Raw genomic sequence first — 19,276 nt, 5'->3', positions numbered from 1 at the left:
CTGCACAGTTTACGTCTCACATAATTTTATTAGGTTTTTGCTGCACCTATTTGCGGCCTGCAGTGTTTTAAGCAACTTAACGGTAAAGAGATAAGCTTTATTTATCACTTACAGTGAGATGTGTCGGTTTCATGAAATCAAATTTAATTAGTGAGAATTGTGCTGGGTGCAGGTGTCACTACACATTCAGCACCAACATAACATGCACACAACTTACTGCCACTAACTGTACATCTTTGGGATGTGGGAAGATCCAACGCAGCCATGGGGAGCACATACAAACTGCTCACAGGCAGCAGCAGGAATTGACCCTCAATCGGTGATGGCTGGCTGACTCTGTAAAGTAATGTGTAACTTAATAGCTAATGAAGAACTTCTGAAATACTGTCATGAATAATGTGGATAAGCACAGTCAATTTGTACGCAGTAAGCTCCTGAAAACAATGATGCAATAATGATTCCAGTCATCTCCTTTAGTGCTGACGATTGAAGGAACACTTTTGCCCAAGAGCAAAGTCGTTATGTTTGTTACATTTATATATCCCACTTAGGAGTTTAAATTACTGGGCTGCAGCTCTTGAGTGGATCACTCGGGAGCTGTGGAAGATGAGAGATTGATGATCTAAATTAATTTTGTTTAATTTTGGAAACCTCTGTAGTGAAGCAGAAGAAAGAACCCAAGTAGAATTTAATTGCCAAGTTGTGCAAAAAAACTTAAGGTGTGCAGGATCTAGCTGCTGATTTACCAGCCACTCAGAGTTATGGTAAACCCACGATATTAGATCGATTTAAAAATGGTAAATTGGTTTATTATTGTCACATGTATTGAACTACAGTAACAAACTTTGTTCTGCATGTCATCCAAAAAGATCATTTCATTACATCAGTACCCTGAGGCAGTACAAGGTAAAACAATAACAGAATGCAAAGTAAAGTGTTACAGTTTTATTGAAAATACAGTGCAGGCAAACAATAAGGTGTAAAGTCATAATCAGGTAGGTTGTGAGGTCAAGCATCCATTTTATCATACTAGGGGACCATCTTAAAATAGCAGGATAGAAGCTGTCCTTGAAACTGGTGGTATAAACTTTCAGCTTTCGTATCTTCCGCTCTATGGGTGCGGGGAGAAGAGAAAATGTCTGGTATGGATGGCACAGCTCAACTGTTAATTCTTTCTATTTTTGTCTTTACTTGTGTGTTGTCTGTATCTACCTAGCCTAGATGAAAGGTTTTGAACCAAAAACCTCATCTGTTCATTTCCCTACCCAGCATGGAGTTCCTCCAGTAGTTGGTTTCACTTCTGATCTGCAGTCTTTTGCGTTTCTCCCTTTATCTATCTAGCCATCTATCCATGCATCTGTCATCTATCTAGTCATCTAACCATGCATAACCATTATGTATCTTCTATTTCTGCTTCCATCACTATAGTTTTTACACTATCTCTCTCCCCCCTCTTTTATTTTCCCACCCCACTTTCTTTACCCTTATCCTTATCTATGTTCCACTCTTCCTCTGTCCATCTGTTCCTCTAACTTTGAGGAAGAAACAAGATGCATATTGAATGAAAAAGGTTTGGAGTAGTGTGGAGCATACTTGTGGAGCATAACCATTGTCATGGACCTATTAATCTGAAAGGCCAGCTTTCTATGTCCTTTCATAGAAACTTCATCCACAGATAGCCACTTCTATTTTTCTTTTAGCAGTGAAACTTGTTCCCAACATGTTGATTACCACAGTAGTTAGCAGTTGAGCCAGGTAACTAAGAAGCATTATCAGACCTTTGACAACAAGGGTGAATGCGATTTGTACCTTGCAGAGCTGACGGGCACTCGAAGAGCAGTTAGCATGTCAACTGAGAATAACCAACTGCACAGATACCTTTTCCTAGAAGAGGTTATCTTCCCCATTCATATTGCAGGATGAATAAAGGAAGTCAGAGACAGTGATCATTGATTTCCTGCTGAGTTATGCCTGCATTTCACAACTATCATATAGATGACTTGGGTTGGCAATGCATTTACCAGACTACATTAGTCGTTTAACATACCCCCCTGCTTTCAATAATCACGTCGAGCTTTCACTTCACTGGGCTAAGGAACCATTAACATCTGATGTAATATGTTTACATTGTTGGCTTGAAAGCATTTTAAAGGGACATGTTGACTGCAAGAGTAGTACTGTTTGTAAAGTGATAGAGATAGAGGGAAGGGTACAGAGAAGGAGCAGTGTAGGCAGACAATAAGGCACAAGCCCTAAATGAAATACATTATGAGGTTATGAGTCCATTTTATTGTTCTCAGTAGTCTTATAACAGTGGGATAGAAGCTGTTCTTGAGCCTGGAGGCACGTGTTTTCAGATTTTTGTACCTCCTGCCCAATGGGTGGGAGAGAAGAGAGAATGTCCTGGCTGGATGGGGTATTTCATTACGTTGCTGCTTGACTGAGGCAGCAAGAAGTGTAGACAGAGTAGATTAGATTAGATAAGCTTTATTTGTCACATGTACATTGAAACAGCACACCAAACAGTGAAATACATTGTGTCAACAAGGAACACAGTCTGGGGATGCACTGTAGGCAAGCCCATACGTGTCATCGGGCTTCTGGAGTCAACATAGCTTATGAAACCACATGTCTTTGAATGTGGGAAGAAAACAAAACATCTGAAGGAAATGCATGCAGGCATGGAGAGAACGTACAAGCTCCTCACAGACCAGGGAAGGAAATGAACCCCGATCAATGGCGCTGTAAAGTTTTATGCTAACCGCTGCACTACCATGCTTCCCTATCCATGGAGGGGACATTGGTTTCTGTGATGTGCTGAGCTGTGTCCACAACTCCGGTTTCTTACAATCAAGTGCAGATCAGTTTCCATACCAAACCGAGATGCATACAGATAAAATGCTTTCTATGGTGCATCTATAAAAATTGGTGAGGGTCAAAGGTGACGTGCCAAATTTCTTTAACTTCCTGAGGAAGTAGAGGCCAGCAATGGTGTGCTTTCTTAGTCACACCTTCTGCATAGTTGGACCATGAGGGTTCTAGAAACATAGAAAACCTACAGCACAATACAGGCCCTTCGGCCCACAATGCTGTGCCAAACATGTACATACTTTAGAAATTACCTAGCTTACCCATAGCCCTTGGCGTTGGGGCTGTTATCATGACACCATGTCTGTAGGCTCTCTATCTGCCTCCCATGCTCCAGCTTGAAATGCAGCCCACTACAGCGGTGTAGATGGAACCAGAGCAGAATCTGGTCAAGCAGTCATCAGTATAGAGGGAGAGTTACAAGGCACCATTGTCGAGGATAAGTACCATTTGAGAGCTGGGCAGGAGAGAGAAAAAAGAGATAGTGATAGATCGATAGATAGATCTGCCAGTGGTAGTGATGGACGTGAGTCCAATTGCAACATTTAAGGGAAGTTTGGAGAAGTACACAGATGGGAGGGATATGGAGGGATATGGTCAAAGTGCGGGTTGATGGGACTAGGAAGAGTAGTTCTGCATAGATGAGATGGGCCGAAAGGACTGTCTTATTACTGTATGACTCCATGGTTCTATAGGTGTGGATGAGCAAATGGATGAAAGGACAAACAGATGTGTAAGATTGGAAAATGAACTGAATACCAGAAAGGTATGTGTTGGAAGTGTGACATCTGTGTGTAATTTTTCAACATAAATTTGAATGAAAAAACAAAATCACAATTAGGCCAACCACAATCAGGATTAGTCCACCTGAATGAAAAGCGGCCCAGTGTAGGATGTTTCTGAAGATTAAACATGTTTAACTGAAAAGTAGGTCAACCCATGAAATGGGCTTACTCACATAAATTATCGCTTAACGGCATTGTCGAAATTATACATAAACGAGCCCATCAAATTGAATATTTCCTCTAAGAAACTCTGAATCAAAGTGCAGTCAAAATCAATCATGCCAATAAATTAGAATTCAGATCTTTGGTGTTTGTTTATTGATTGTGTTCCATACTGAAACTAAATTGGGCATCCTGCAAAGAAAAGAAACAATTACAGAGTTAGCCAGAGTCCAATATGAAGAGACTTCCCCTCAGAAACAAGTGTGGGAACAAGACTGGTGGGAATGTTCAATTGCAGGATAAAATCTGGATTAAACTAAATTCTATTGAATCAGCGGTTAAAAAAATGGTCTCCAAACTATCCAGTTTCCAGAGACCAAAGTATCTTTTGTCTCCGCTAAATCCATATGACATGAATATACGCCCATAGCATTGGCTTCCTGCTCACCACTGATCAAGCAAGCGTGAGGGCGGGATTTGGGGAATAAGTGACACTACTCCCCAGAGGTTATGCTTCTTGTGGTTTATGATCTTAGGGAAGTTAAAGGGACCTTTCAAAAGGGATCTGAAAACAAAGAAAAACACCTGGTTAGTTCTGGCACCAAAACAGCATGCCCACAACTTACTAACCCTAACCCGTACATCTTTGGAAGAAGAAAAGTCTCTTCTTTGGAAGGTGGGAGGAAAACAGAGCACCCAGAGGAAAGCAATGGGTTCAGAGGGAGTACATACAAACTCCTTACCAAAAGGGGAGGGAATTGAACCCCAAATGCCAATCACTGGCACTGTAATAGCATTGCGTTAGCTCCCACACTACTGTAGTATCTGTGCCAGTATGATAAATATGATGTGTTGAAGGACCTGTTTAGAGCCATGTTCAATGAAAGAACAACAATTGACCAAATGGAATGAATGACTGCCTTCCATAGGAGCCTAAGACATAGGAGCATTATTAGGCCATTCAGCCCATTGAGTCTGCGCTGTCATTCCATCATGTCTGATTTATTACTCACCTCAACCCCAGTCTCTGGCCTTCTCCTCCTAACCTTTGACACCCCTACTAATCAAGAACATATCAACCTCCACTTTATGCATATCTAATGATTTGGCCTCCAAAGTCATCTGTGGCAATGAATTCCACAGATCCACCACTCTCTGGTGCATGAAATTTCCTCTCATCTGTTCTGAAAGGACACCTCTCTATACTGAGAATCTGCACTCTGGTCATAGTCTAGGCTTTGCAATATTCTATAGGTTCAGAGGTTCAAAAGGTACATTTCATGTCAGAGAAATGTATACAATATACATACTGAAATGTTTTTCTTTGTAACCATCCACAAAAACAGTGGAGTGGCCCCGAAGAATGGGAAACAATTAAATGTTAGAACCCCAAAGCCAACCCCTACCCCAGTTCCCCTCCCTCCCGTGTGTAAGCGGCAGCAAGCAACAATCCCCCCTCCCCCAGCGATAAACAAAGTAGCATCAGCACTGCCACTGAGCAAAGTATGAGCAAAGCAACAGCAAAGACACAGAAAGACTCTGCTGTGGACAGTCAAAACTGCCCATTGCATCACTGGCATCAGCCTACCCACCATCAATGACATATATATGGAAAGGTGCCAGAAAATGGCCAGTAACCATAAAGGATCCCACACATCCTGCTCATCGACTGTCAGTCTCACTCCCAATAGGAAGGAGCTATACAGCATCCATGTTAGGCCCACCAGACTCCAAAACAGTCCCCAAGTCCCCAAGCAATAAAGCTGATCACCACCTCCACCCATCCACATCCCCAACCACAACTACTTTATCATTTCCTGTCAGTCACCTTATGTACAGACTATTCTGTGCCAAACAGGGCTTTAGGGACATGCTGTACAATCAATCTATGCATATAAGCTATCTTGTTATATTTACATTTATTGTTTTTTTAATTACTATTGTGTTTTTTTATCTTATGGTGTTCCTTTCTGTACTGCACAGCCTGAAGTAACAATTATTTTGTTTTTGTTTACACTTGTGTATTGCAAATAACATTAACCAATCTTGAATCTTGAGCAATGCCTTATAAAGTTTCACTCTTTTTATCCTTTCATCCACTTACCATTTTTCATAGCTTTATCTTGTTGATATATTGGGATAAAGAACTGATGGTAGGTGAAGGCAGTTTAATTAACAATGATGACAGACATGGAAGTACTCTTGATTAACAGCTGAAAGCCTGGCTGAAACAACCTCATCTCCCTCACACTGGTGGGCTCAGCAAGACATCTGTATGTTGTCAACTGCATTATTTAAACAAAACCATTTTTTTCTGATGGAATCACTATATCTTCTCAATAGATTGGTTTACTTTTTGAAGAAGGATCTTGATTTTGTAAGCAGTCCTTTAAGAAATTAAAGCTTATTATAGAGCACGTGCCTAAGGCGTTTATTTCAGCTTATTTAGACAGTTGTTTAGCACTAGCCTAAGCCTACTTGAAGCAAAGGAGCTACCGCTGCTGCTAAGTTAATGAAGGTTCATAAGTCTCAATGATGATGATGCCAGACAGGCTTAAATTTCTCTCATAATGCTCAATAGTTACATTTTAAGTTCAAGCTCAGATACAAGTTTAATTATTATTCATTCATATATAAATAGAGCCAAATGTCCTCCAGGACCAAGGTACAAAACACAGTAAAACAGTCATGCACAACATAAGACACATATAGCAACACACACACACACCATAAGTTATAATATAGCCCAAGTTCTTGACTGACAAGTCCTGTAAATTGATGGCACATTGATGCTGTGGGCAAGAACAAGCCCTGGTCAGTTCACAGACACACACTTGCACACAATTAGCTTGTCCTCTACCGAGCAAATACTGGACACCAGCACCAATGGAAGGGGTCAGCCTCCAATGCATCATGGAAGTCGCGCCAAAGGGCTCCAGCTCTCCTCTCCTGGGCAGCTGCAATAGGCGAGCCTGCGATATGAAGCTTGGTCTGCGCTACAACTGAGGTCTCACAGCTCCCCCCACCATTGGTCTTGCCAAAAATCCAGTCAACTGGACACACAGAGGTCTACAATGTCCAACAGAGCCTTGCAATTACAAGAAATATGTCCAAGACAATCACTCACTGTTACACTGCACACCACCTTCTCCAATGGCTTTCTAGAGCAGACAACAATAATGTCCTGCTCTTCAGCTGCTCCACCAACAGCAACTTGCTGATTGGATAGACTTGAAGTTCTTTATGTCCATCAGTGTCTTGCAATCAAAACAAAGACTTAAACAATACACTTCTGGTTGGCCCCGGTGAAGCTGCAGTGTTTGAGCGTGCCACCGAATTCATCTTCATTAACGAGGCATGAATAGATTGTGCTAACATACTTTTGATTTTTATTTTAATCATTGAAACAATGGAATTGTTCTACTGAAAATCATAGAAGTCACTTGATGTTATTTAACATGGAGCACAAGTAAACAGGAGTAAGCCACTGGACCCTCAAGGGACCTCAAGATATGTCTTGCAATATGTCAGGGCTAAGCTGGCCACAAGCTTCCCCTCTGTGTCAGTTCCCCATAAGCCTCAATCCCTTGACCTTTCAAACACTCATTTATTATTTGTTTATTTAATTATTTATTTAGAGATCCAGCACAGAGCAGGCCCTTCCGGCCCAACAAATTGCACCGCCCAACTGTCCACCTATTTAACACCAGCCTCATCACAGAACAATCTACAATGACAAAGTAATCTACTAACCAGTACGTCTTTGGAGTGTGGGAGCATCTGGGGGAAGCTCATCTAATTTTACAAGTATATCTCATCCTCTGGCTTCCACCATCATCAGAGGCAGAGAATTCCTGAGATTCACTACCCTCTGAGAAGAGGCATATTCTGTAGCTGTCTCCTTAATTGTGTTTTGTATCATAACATCATATCCTGAACTTTATATCAAGAAGCTTTCTATTATTTCTTCTTTACATTCCAAATATTTTATTTCACAGCATAGTTCAGAATTTCCAGTGTGAGGACATTCATAGCTTGAATTATGTCATCATGTCAAAGCATACACCATGAGTGCCTTACTCTTCCAATTGTACTTTTTATTCCCTCTCTCCTTGATCTAGGCAAAGACATTCCCTGAAGTTGCTGACACATTGAAGTTCAATGTAAATTTGTTATCAAACTATGTATATGTCAGCAACTACCTCGAGACTCATTTCATTGTGGGCATCCACAGAAGACACAAAGAAACACAATAGAACCAATGAGACAGTATACACAAACAAAGATGGACTAACAGCCAATGTACTGTACATAAGGCAAACTGGGCAATTACTGAATCATCAAATAATAACAAATAAATAAGTAATAAATGATTACTTAAGGCTTACATTTTAAGATGAGAGAGGGTTCGTACCAGGAAGACAGAGATACATTAAAGACTTTGAAGAGATGTTTAGATAGGCACATGAATGTGAGGAAAATGGAAGGATATGGACGTTATGTAGGTGGAAAATAGTTTAGCTGGCCATTTGATTATTAATGTAATTGGTTTGGCACAACATTGTGGGCAGAAGGGACTGCTCCTGTGTTGCACTGTTTTATGTTCTATGTTCTATCATTGACAGCATTAGCTATCAATCGCCTCCTTTTTTAAGTTGTTGAGGGCCTGTTTCTAAGTCTCTGAATTGTCGGCAGATACAGTATCTTAATCAGTGTGATTATGACTGTGATTTTACGTGTCTTTTCACTTGCAGCTCAGCATTGGAGGGATGCCAATTCCGCAAAAGTCGATGCCATCTCCAAGGAAGAACTTCCACGGCTGTATTGAAAATCTCTATTACAATGGAGTGAACATTATTGATCTGGCCAAGCGACACAAACCTCAGATACACATTGTGGTAAGATCTTAGAAACAATGATAACTGTGAAGGATAGTGGAGATAGAATCAGCTGGCTAAGTGCGTGGATGGATTTGTGATCCAGTGAAATAAGATCAATGCCTTGCCTAACTGTCTCACATTATAATTGCCTCCTTAATTGAAAATTTATTGAAGGCCATTTTGCACAATTAACTTGTTCCTTTATGAAAGATATTGTTCTCACCTACCTCTTATAGATAGATACTTTATTGATCCCAAAGGAAATTACAGTGTGACAGTAGCATTACAAGTGCACAGATGTACAAATATTAGAAAAGAAGTAAGAAAGAATAAAAAATAAGTTACCTCAAGCAGTCTAACAGGAAGGGGTCATCACTTCCTGGCTACAGGTTGACTCATTATAGAGCCTAATGGCCGAGGGTAAGAATGACCTCATACAGTGGATTTTGGAGCAGCGCAGTTATCTTAGTCTATTACCACAAGTGCTCCTCTGTTCAGCCAAGATGGCATGCAGAGGGTGAGAAACATTGTCCAGAATTGCCAGGAATTTGGGTAGAGTCCTTTGTTCTACCAAAGCCTCCAGTGTGTCCAGTTTGACTCCTATGACAGAGCCAGCCTTTCTACTCATTTTATTAAGCCTGTTGGCATCACCCATGTTGATGCCATTGCTCCAGCACACCACCGCATAGAAGATTGTCTGTGACAACAGACTGGTAGAACATGTGAAAGAGAGGCCTGCATACTCCAAAGGATCTCAGTCTCCTCAGGAAGTCGAGGTGACTCTGGCCCTTCTTGTATAGAGCCTCTGTGTTGGTGCTCCATCACGTCTGTCATTCAGGTGCAGCCCCAGATACTTGTAGGTCCTCACCACATCTGTCACATCCACATCCTCACCAATAACAGTAGCTTCTCCATAATGGCTTCTCTATAAGACATTCCTTTCCATTCCATTGATAATGCAAGTTTTAAAGATCTTCCCTATTAATTTCTCCCATAAGATGCTTACTCATTGATTTAAATTAAAGAAAAACAAGAGAATTTGCAGATGCTGGAAATCCAGAGGAAAACACACAAAATGCTGGAAGACTCATCAGATCAGACAGCATCTAAGGAGATGGATGACGAGCCAATGTTTCAGGCCAAGACCCTTCTTAAGGACTGGAAAGGAAGAGGAAAAATGCCAGAATAAGAAGATGGGGAGGGGAAGGAGTACAAACTGGAAGATGAAAGGTTAAACAAGGTGAGGGGGAAGGTAGGTCAGTGGTGAGGGAGGGGGAATTAAATGAGAAGCTGGGAGGTAATAGATGGAAAGGATAAAGGGTTAGCTCCCTTCTTACCCCTTCTCACTTGCCTATCCCCTCCCTCTGGTGTCCCTCTTCCTTCCCTTCCATGGTCCACTCCACTCTCCTTTCTGATTTCTTTTTCTTCAGCTCTTTACCTTTAAACTTATGTAAGGTTCTTACCTACATAACACAGCTGTGGAAATTGAATCCCAAAGCTTACCTATGTAAGGTTCTTTTCTATGTATGAATCTTCTTCAGTCTCTGTAAGTAGTTTCTACACCATTTTAAATGACCACTGTGATCTTGTAACCATATCACCTCAACTGAGATTCTTTCACTGGGGAAACCATCTTGACATCTAATCCTTTGTGACCTCCAAGGATCATATATGATTTAAGGTGGGGGGGGAAGGAGGGGGGACAGAAAGAGAGAAACAAAGAAACAACTTCTGTTTTTCTTCAAAAGGTTAGATAGAGCCTCAATCTGACATTTCATCTCAAAGAGCACCTCAGAGCGTGAGGCTCTCAGTGAGTTGAAGCTTGTAATTATTAATATTTAATTATGAATTATTAAAACCTTTGGGCTAGAAATTTGTCTCTCCGTCATTTGCACTGTATGCGTAATATGGTGGCAGTTAATAGTAACCTTTGTCAATGGATGAGAAATTGAACAAAATGAGACCGACTTGAATGCTATGGTGCCAGCTCTACTAATCTTTATATTCAACTATCCTGTCAAAACTAGATGTTATTCTCCATGCCTAATTGTCCCTTTACTCAGATCCTGACAAGGTCAAATCAGATCAGAGCAGGCTGCTGGACAAACTCAGCTGGTTGAGCAGCACCTTGGAGGAAGAGGAATTTCTGATGCTTTGGGTCTCAGCCCACAGAGTTCCTCCAACAGATTGCTTTTTGCTTGTGCAGTCTCTCAAGACCACCCGACCACAAGACATAGGAGCAGAAATTAGACCATTTCTTTATTGAGTCACTTCAGATCATCAAAAGCTTCAGAGTTAAATGTTACTGAGGCCAGGTAAGGATGGCATAATCCCTTCCTTAAAGCTGATTTGTATACCAGAAGTTTTACGAATGTCCAGTGGTTTTGTACCCACCATTACTAAAACAAGTAATTTTGTTAATTACTTGTTCAATTACATTACATGAAGCCTAATTTCATTAGATTAACATACCAGTGTAAATGCTAATTGTCCATATTTAAGTTTCATGCAAAAAATAGCCAGTGGTTTGATGTATTTACTTTACAGTAATATCCATTGCCAAGCACATGGTGCCAGCTCCTTACCCTGTAGCCACATCCCCAAGATTACAGATCTGGTATATTATAGGAACACCATCACCTGCATTCATAGAGCCATAGAGCAGAGAAAAGGGCCCTTGAACCAACCATCAAGTTCTCTTAACTATACGAACTACATTTAGTAGCACTTTGTTCATAGCCTGCTGTACCGTGTTAATTCAAAAGCTTGTCCAGATGCTTCTTAAGTGTGGCAGGGGTTTCTGTTTCTGCCAGCCTCTCAGGCAGTACATTTCAGATTGCAAGCACTTCCTGTGTGAATAAAATTCTTCCTCAGGAACCCTCTAAACTGCTTCTCGTCACCTTAAAATAGCTATGTGCTTAATCCCTTGTTCTACTTACTTTATACTTGTGATTGAAGCCAAGCACAGTTTCAATGCCATATTTAGTTTGCGATAACACCACTATCACTGGCAGTGATAAATCAGCATTGTGCAAAGTCTTGTGTGTGTGTGTGTGTGTGTCTACACACACACAAACACACACACACACACACACACAGTGTCCAAGACTTCTGCACAGTACTGCAGATTGCTGCCTGATGTGCTGAGTTCCTCCAGCATTTTGTGTGTATGTTGCTCTGGATTTCCAGCATCTGCAGAATCCTGTGTTTGGGAAATGTTTCTTGCTATGTATCCTACTTTTGCCATTCATTGTTTTGTGTCAGGACCTTGCTACCTGCTCTGGAAATCAGACCAAACCTATAAACTTTTTTTATACCAAAACATTGCATGCTTAGCAACATCCTGATCCATTCTACACCCTCTCCAATGTAATTGCTCTCCTCTTGTATTCAACTACACAATGGTACATGATCAGGAACATAAAACAACAAACAGTAAAACACAGAAACGGGCCCTTTGTTCCACAATGTTGTGCCAAACTAACTGAATTAGCACTTAACTGCATAACTAAATGAATCTCATCTGCCTACACAATGCTCATTACCCTCTGTTCTCTATGAATTCATGTGCCTACCCAAGACCTTCTTAAATGTCAACAACAAATTTCAGAACATATGTCAGTGATAGTAAAACTGAAAAAGTGTCCCTGTCATATTTGCTTCCACTGCCACCCATGGCAGGGCATTCTAGCCGCCTCACACTCTCTGTAAAAAAAAAACTTGCTCCAAGTATCTCCTTTCAACCTCCTCCTTCACCTTAAATTCTGGGAATAGACACTGTAACCCAAGTAAAAAAGATACCAGCTCTCACAAACTTATGAACTTTTATCATGTTTTGTCTCAATCTCTGCTGCTCCTGAGAAAACAACACAAGTCTGCCCAACCTCTCATTATAGCACATGCCCCTTGATCCAGGCAGAACCTTGGCAAACCCCCTCTGTACCTTCTCCAGTGCTTCAGCATCCATCCCATATTGTGGTGACCAGAACTGAATGCAATTCTCCAGGTGCAGCCTAAGTAAAGTTTTATTAAGTTGCAACATACTGTAATTCGGAATCTTGAACCCAGTGTCTCACCTACTAAAGGCAAGCATGCCATACACCTGCTATACCAGCCTATCGATATGTGCAGCAACTTCCAGGGAGGAATGGACTCAGACAATGTACATTTGATGTCTCAAAGTGCAACACTACTCACAGCTGAATTAAACTCCTTCTGCCATTTCTTTGCAACTAATTCATGTCCTACTGTACATTTCTGTGGTAACTATGGCAGCACAGTGGGGTAACGGGTAGTGTAATGCAATTACAGTGCCGATGACCCGGGTACAATTTCACCACTCTCTGTAAGGAGTTTGTACATTCTCCCCGTAACCGTACGAGTTTCCTCCCACATTCCAAAGGCATAGAGGCTAGTAGGTTAATTGGTCACAATGGCAGAGGCTCGTTGGTCTGCAAGGGCTTTTGACTGTTCTCCTTTACCAATTAAATTTTTTTAAGAGATGCTTCTCACATAGCTGAGTATTCTAGATTTTATTAAGTGTGTAGATGGAAGAGGCTGGAGAACAGCGGTGAATGGAGAGAGACTCCACCACTCATTAAATTTATGTCCATTTACTTCCCATTTAAAACTGTGGTAAAGCCTGACTTAAAATAAAGCACTACTTAAATGAAATTTGTCAGGTTAAGACAGAAGAGGTCACTCAGGGAAGTACTTGCTGAATATATGCATTTCATTAGTGGTGTATCAGAGAGCAGGTGGCAAGCTGTCTATTCCTGAGGTCAGGGTGGACTTGGTCATTAGAAAACCATTAACATAACCCGTGATTCATCTGTTTGAAGTCTCAGGCAGCTGCTGAAAAAGATGACAAAAGTGAACCCTAATTCCAATAAACGGTTCAGTGAGTTAAGCATACCTTCCCTCAATAGGTCTGCCTTTGTTAGCATCTGGCATTCCTTTGTGTTCTTCAACTAGTTAGCTGCAGTCTGCAGGAGAAGTGGAATCATTTGGAAGACCAACATATCAAATCTCGTGATCTTCTTATACTCTATTCACATCAGGCATCCTGACAGCATGCTGAGGGGTTATTAGAAAAGGACACACATGTGACTTGTTATTCTTTTCTTGAATACAGTCTTACTTTTTCATCCTAGTATTAGATCCTTATATTAGTCATGTTGTTGAAAGCATAGATATTCATGACACAGGTCTGGATCATTAGGTCACATCGGTCAACAGAAACTCATCCCCTCTTCCAGGCTTATCATTTGCATTTATGTTGACGTGGAGGTACATCGCCTGTTCACCTAGGTAACACTTAGAAGTGATAAAGATACACATCATGGCTCTTGAGGTGAAAAAGGTGGTCACCTCCTTATCCAATTCATCAACGTTTGTTCACGTTATTGAACTCTGCTGTGGGAAATATACCATTATCCAGACCTATGTACAGATTCTTTAATGTTTCCATGTTCCTCTTTGTTTCAGTTTCACTAGTGAAGTATAGAACAAAGCAGAACATAGACCAGTACAACATCTGCCATTTGTTGCAGTCCCTCTAGAGAACTATAGAACATAAAGAGATCATAGACCAGTACAGTATGTGTCCATTGTTGCAGTCCCTCTAGGGAACTATAGAACATAAAGAGATCATAGACCAGTACAGTATGTGTCCATTGTTGCAGTCCCTCTAGGGAACTATAGAACATAGAGATCATAGACCAGTACAGTATGTGTCCATTGTTGCAGTCCCTCTAGAGAACTATAGAACATAAAACAGAACATAGACCAGTACAGTATGTGTCCTTTGTTGCAGTTACTCTGGAGATCTATAGAACATAAAACAGAACATAGGCCAGTACAGTATGTGTCCGTTGGCCCATCATGTTTCCACAGAAACCTTCTCCATGATTTATTTATTTAGCAATACAGCACAAAGTCGGCCCTCTGGCCTTTTGAGTCACACCTGCTCAGCAAACATGATTAATCTTAACTTAATCACAAGACTATTTACAAGGACCAATTGACCTTGCAGGTATGTTTTTGGACTGTGGGGGTGAAATGAACACCCAGGCAAAACTCATGCATTCGACTGTGAAGATGTAGAGTCTCCTGACAGACGGTGCTGGCATTGAAAGCACAGAAAATGCCTCGAGCTATAATAGTGTCTCATTAACTGCAATTCTACCGTGACACCCACAATTTAGCCCTTCTCCCCTACCCAGCTCATAACCCCCATTTTTCCTATATACATGTGCCTGTCAACTTCTACCACCATTCCGCACCACTATGTATAAAAAAAACTATCTCTGACATCCCTTCTCAACTTTCCTCCACTCACCTTGAAATGGTGGCCGCTGGTATTTGCCAATGCTGCCCTAGGCAAAATAGGTGATGGATGTTCATTTTATCTATTGCTCTGATAATCTTATACACCTCTATCTAGTTGCCTCTCATCCTCCTTCACTCAAAAAGAAAACACCCTAGCTTTGCTCAATTTTTCATCATAATCCATATTCTCTAAATCAGGCAGCATCCTGGTAATCTCTTTTGCACCCTCTAGGACTTCCGCATTCTTCCTATAAAGAGGGGACCGGAACTTGATGCAATATTCTAATTGTGGTCTAACCAGAGATTGAAAGAGCTGCAATATTTCCTTATGGCTCTTGAGCTTCAGCAAGTGGGATACTCATCCCAGCCAGTGCCAACAATGGCCACTTGCTGCTGAAGTACTTCATCCACCAACTCGATGATTATGGGTGGCAAAGTTTCACCAACAGTAGGGTTGCTGCCTCACAGTTTGAGTGACCAGATTCGATTCTGAATTTAGATGTTGTCCATGTGGAATCAGAGTCAGGATCGCTTTATTGCAGGTATGTGAATCATACCAGAACTGACTGTGGTTTGTGCCAAGCATAAAACACAGGACAACACCTTAACAGACAGCACAATAGCAACCAACAATTTACAAGATAATAGTGCAAACAGCCATGAGCAATCAGTTAGCGCAAGTATTAATAATCAAACTTAAAAAATGTTAACACATGAACAGACTAAATAATTATCAACAGAACAAGGAGAGCAAGAAAGTTTATTTAACACAGGGGTTCCCAAAATGAGGTCCATGGACCTCTTGCTTAATGGTATGTGTTCATTGTAGAAAATGGGTTGTAAACCCCTGATTTAATGGATGACGTGCAGGGACATTTAGGGCATTACACCTGGATATCTACAAGAAAGAAGCTTCAGAAATGATGTGTAGTCCTGGTGGTGATTGACTTGTAGCATCTCCTTGACAGCAATTTGGTGAATAGGTAACTGCTAGGATGAGTAGAGTCAGCAGTAGTTTTTCCAGGTTTTTTCTTTGCTCTGGCAATGGATAGGTCCTTTCATGTCAGTAGCTGATAGCCAATGATCTTCTCCATCGAGTGGACTACTAATTGCAAACTGGACTTGGAGAGGGAGGAGATGGCGGGCAAATGGTGATAGAGTTTGCATGACTTGCCTATGACTTGTGTGGGTTTCATTTGGGTACTCCAGTTTGCTCCCACATTCCAGTGACATCAGATCATAAGAAATAGGAACAGAAGTCAGCTGTCTGGCCCACCAAGCCTGCTCCACCATTCAATATGCTTCTGGCTGATCTGGCCATGAGTTCAGCTCCACCTACCTGGCTTTACACACATCCCTTAATTTCTCTGCTACTCATCTGAGTTGGTAGATTAGCCACTTTAAATTCCCCCTGATGTGCAAATGAGAGGTAGGACCTAAAGTGGTCACTGGAATAACATTGAATGAGTTTAGGATTAGATTCAAGGTTCAAAGTGCATTTATTATCAAAGAATGTATAAATTTTGCAACATTGAGATTTGCCTGCTTAAAGGCAGTCTCAAAGCAAGGAAGTCGAAAGATACCAATTAAAAAAAAAATGACTAACCCCCAGTGATCACAGAGAAAGAAAAAACAAAACAAAGCATGCTAACAACAGAAGCAAGCAACAACAGCATTCTGAACAAATCTGCAGTGAGTTTACCATGGTTTACTTCAAAAACATGTTATTAATAATGTCTTTCTTCTTCTGCCCTTGACCTTTCCCACTTACGTATCACTTCCCAGTCCCTTAGCACATCCCCTCACCCAGCCTCACATATCACTTGCCAACTAATACTCCTTGCCTTCCCCAGACCTCCTTTTTCTGGCTTCTGTCCCTTGCTTCCTAGTCCTGATGTAGGGTCCTGGCCCAGATCATAAACTCTCCATAGATGCTGCCTGACCTGCTGAAATCCTGCAGTACATTTTGTGTGCTACTATGGATAACTCCACATACCACTCAGTTCCTCCAAGTCTGGCAACATCATTATAAATCTGCTGTATACTCTTTCTGGTTTAATCATAACTTTCCAAGAACAGGGTAAAGAAAACTGAAAACAATACTCCGTGTGGTTGCACCAATGTCTTGCACAATTGCAACACTACCACACAACTTCAATGTTCAATGCCCTGACTAATAGGATGATGACATTATACTCAACAACCTTTTTCCTTTCTCGCCCATTAGAAGTGACTTCTGAACACATCCAGCTCAAATTTATTCCAAATGTCTGCTCATTAAAGATGATGTTTGCTGACTGTTTGATCCTTTCATTACTTATGCCGAGATGGAAAAAAACTCCCCTCTGCTAGTTCCAGTTACTGAGAAACTCTTTGATAATATCAAATTTATTTATTGCTTTGACACTTCACATAGATTTGGCATGAGAAATATTCTTCATAGATTTATCTTATTTCAATTTGTTGATTGAAATATTTGTTTTTTAATCCTGTTCCTGTTGCTTTGAACTTCAAAGGAATCTGCATGCAGTTTCTCAAATCTTTATTTTGTGACAGGGATCATTGTAGAACTGGGCCAAGGCTGGTGAGAAAAAGGAGAAAGTGGCATGTTATAAAAAACTGATCATTGTGGATGTGTCACAGAATAAAGGAGCTGACTGTCCTGTTTCTAAAATTTAGAAGCAACTTCAGAATTGGACAGAAATTGTGAGGGAAATTTAATAAAACTTAAGATGCTATCCAACATACTCAGTCCTTTTCTAGAATTCTCCATTTTCATTTCTTCCCATTCTATATGCACAAGTCTAACCTGCCAGGCAAGTTCTAAACCTTACCATTAACACCCAAGTGCAAAGCAACATGCGCAAAATGCTGGAGAAACTTAGTAAGTCAGGCAGCATTTCTGGAGGGGAATAAACAGTTGATATTTGGGGCCAAGACCCTTCTTCAGGACAGGAAAGGAAGGGGGATGAAGCCAGAATCAGAAGGTGGAGGGCAGATGGAGTACAAGCTGGCAAGTGATAGGTGATTCCAGGTGAGGAGGGATAGCTGGGTGCAGGTGGGAGGATGAAGTGAGAAGCAGGAAGGTGATAGGTCAAAAAGGTAAAGGGTAAAAGAAATAGAAGTTGGAGAGAAGAGAAGAAGGTGAATGAACTAAGAAGCTGGGAGATGGAGATGTGAAAATCTGGATAGGAAGAAATCTAATAGGAGAGGACAGGGGACCATGGGAGGAAGAGGAACACCAAAGTGAGGTGATGGGTGAGTGAGAAGAGAAGGGATAAATGGGGAGGCAGAATGGGAAATGGCAAAAGTAAAGTCTTTCCCTCATACAGGAGTAAATGAACTGCTGATGTTTTGGGTTGACACTCCAAATCAGGGTTGAGAATGCAACGCAGGGTTTTAATCTGAAATGTCTCTCCCACAGATGCCGCTCAACCTACAGAGTTCCTCCAACATATGATATGTCGCCCTTATTCCATCCATCTGCAGTCTCTTGTGTCTCCACATTCTTCTCCCTCAGTTCTGACGAGTGGTCACCATTCCTAAATGGACACCGGTTAAAGGAAGAGCATCTCATATTCTGCTTTAGTAGTCTCCATTCTGATGGCAGGAACATCAATTACACTAAATTCCGGCATTCCAGTTACCACTTCACTCTGTCCTTTCCTGGTTCTTCATTTTCCCTTAATCTACCCCATCACCCCATCGTTTTCCACCCCACCCTCTCCATCTGCCCATCACCCACACAATCCTCCCACCTCCTTCCCTTATTTCATGGTCCACTGCCTTTTCCTCTCAAATTCCATTTAGTTCATGCCAAACTGTTATTCTGCCTAGTTCCATTGACCCACAGCTGGACCCAGGCACTCTATATCCCTCCCATCCATGGAAATGTCTTAATTTTAATACCATTCAGAACAAAACTGCTCAACTGATTTGTGCTCGCCTCCATCACTAGTGCTTGTTGGCAGCAGTGTGTTGCGTATACAGAACACAATGAAGTTATTTACCAAGACGAGTCCAACGGCAGCTCAAAAACCCATAAGCTCTACAGCCGAGGGCAAGAACTGTCATTGTTGCCCACTTGCATACCATCTGAACCCGGAAATATATTGCTGGTCATTACGTTAGAGAACACTACGGCAAAGAAACTGGTCCTCCAGCTCATGCAGTCAGTGGCAGCCCAGCCTTCTGCCTGGTCCTGTGTACCTGCACCCAGAATCAAAATCAGGCTTCTTCTCACTACGTTGG

At 41.3% G+C, this 19,276-nt stretch overlaps 1 protein-coding gene across 1 annotated transcript in view; it reads left to right on the top strand.

Annotated features, from left to right (window-relative positions):
* Window positions 1-19,276, top strand: part of LOC132394766 (contactin-associated protein-like 5) — a 1,222,641-nt gene that overhangs the window by 428,254 nt on the left and 775,111 nt on the right. The window contains exon 7 of the mRNA XM_059971174.1: window positions 8,570-8,713. Coding sequence (XP_059827157.1) covers window positions 8,570-8,713 — 144 coding nt within the window. The remainder of the gene's footprint in view (window positions 1-8,569; window positions 8,714-19,276) is intronic.

Source organism: Hypanus sabinus, chromosome 5, assembly GCF_030144855.1.
Source record: "Hypanus sabinus isolate sHypSab1 chromosome 5, sHypSab1.hap1, whole genome shotgun sequence".
Lineage (NCBI taxonomy): Eukaryota > Metazoa > Chordata > Chondrichthyes > Myliobatiformes > Dasyatidae > Hypanus > Hypanus sabinus.
Note: the sequence above shows the minus strand (reverse complement) of the source record. Positions and strands in the feature narration are given on the sequence as shown.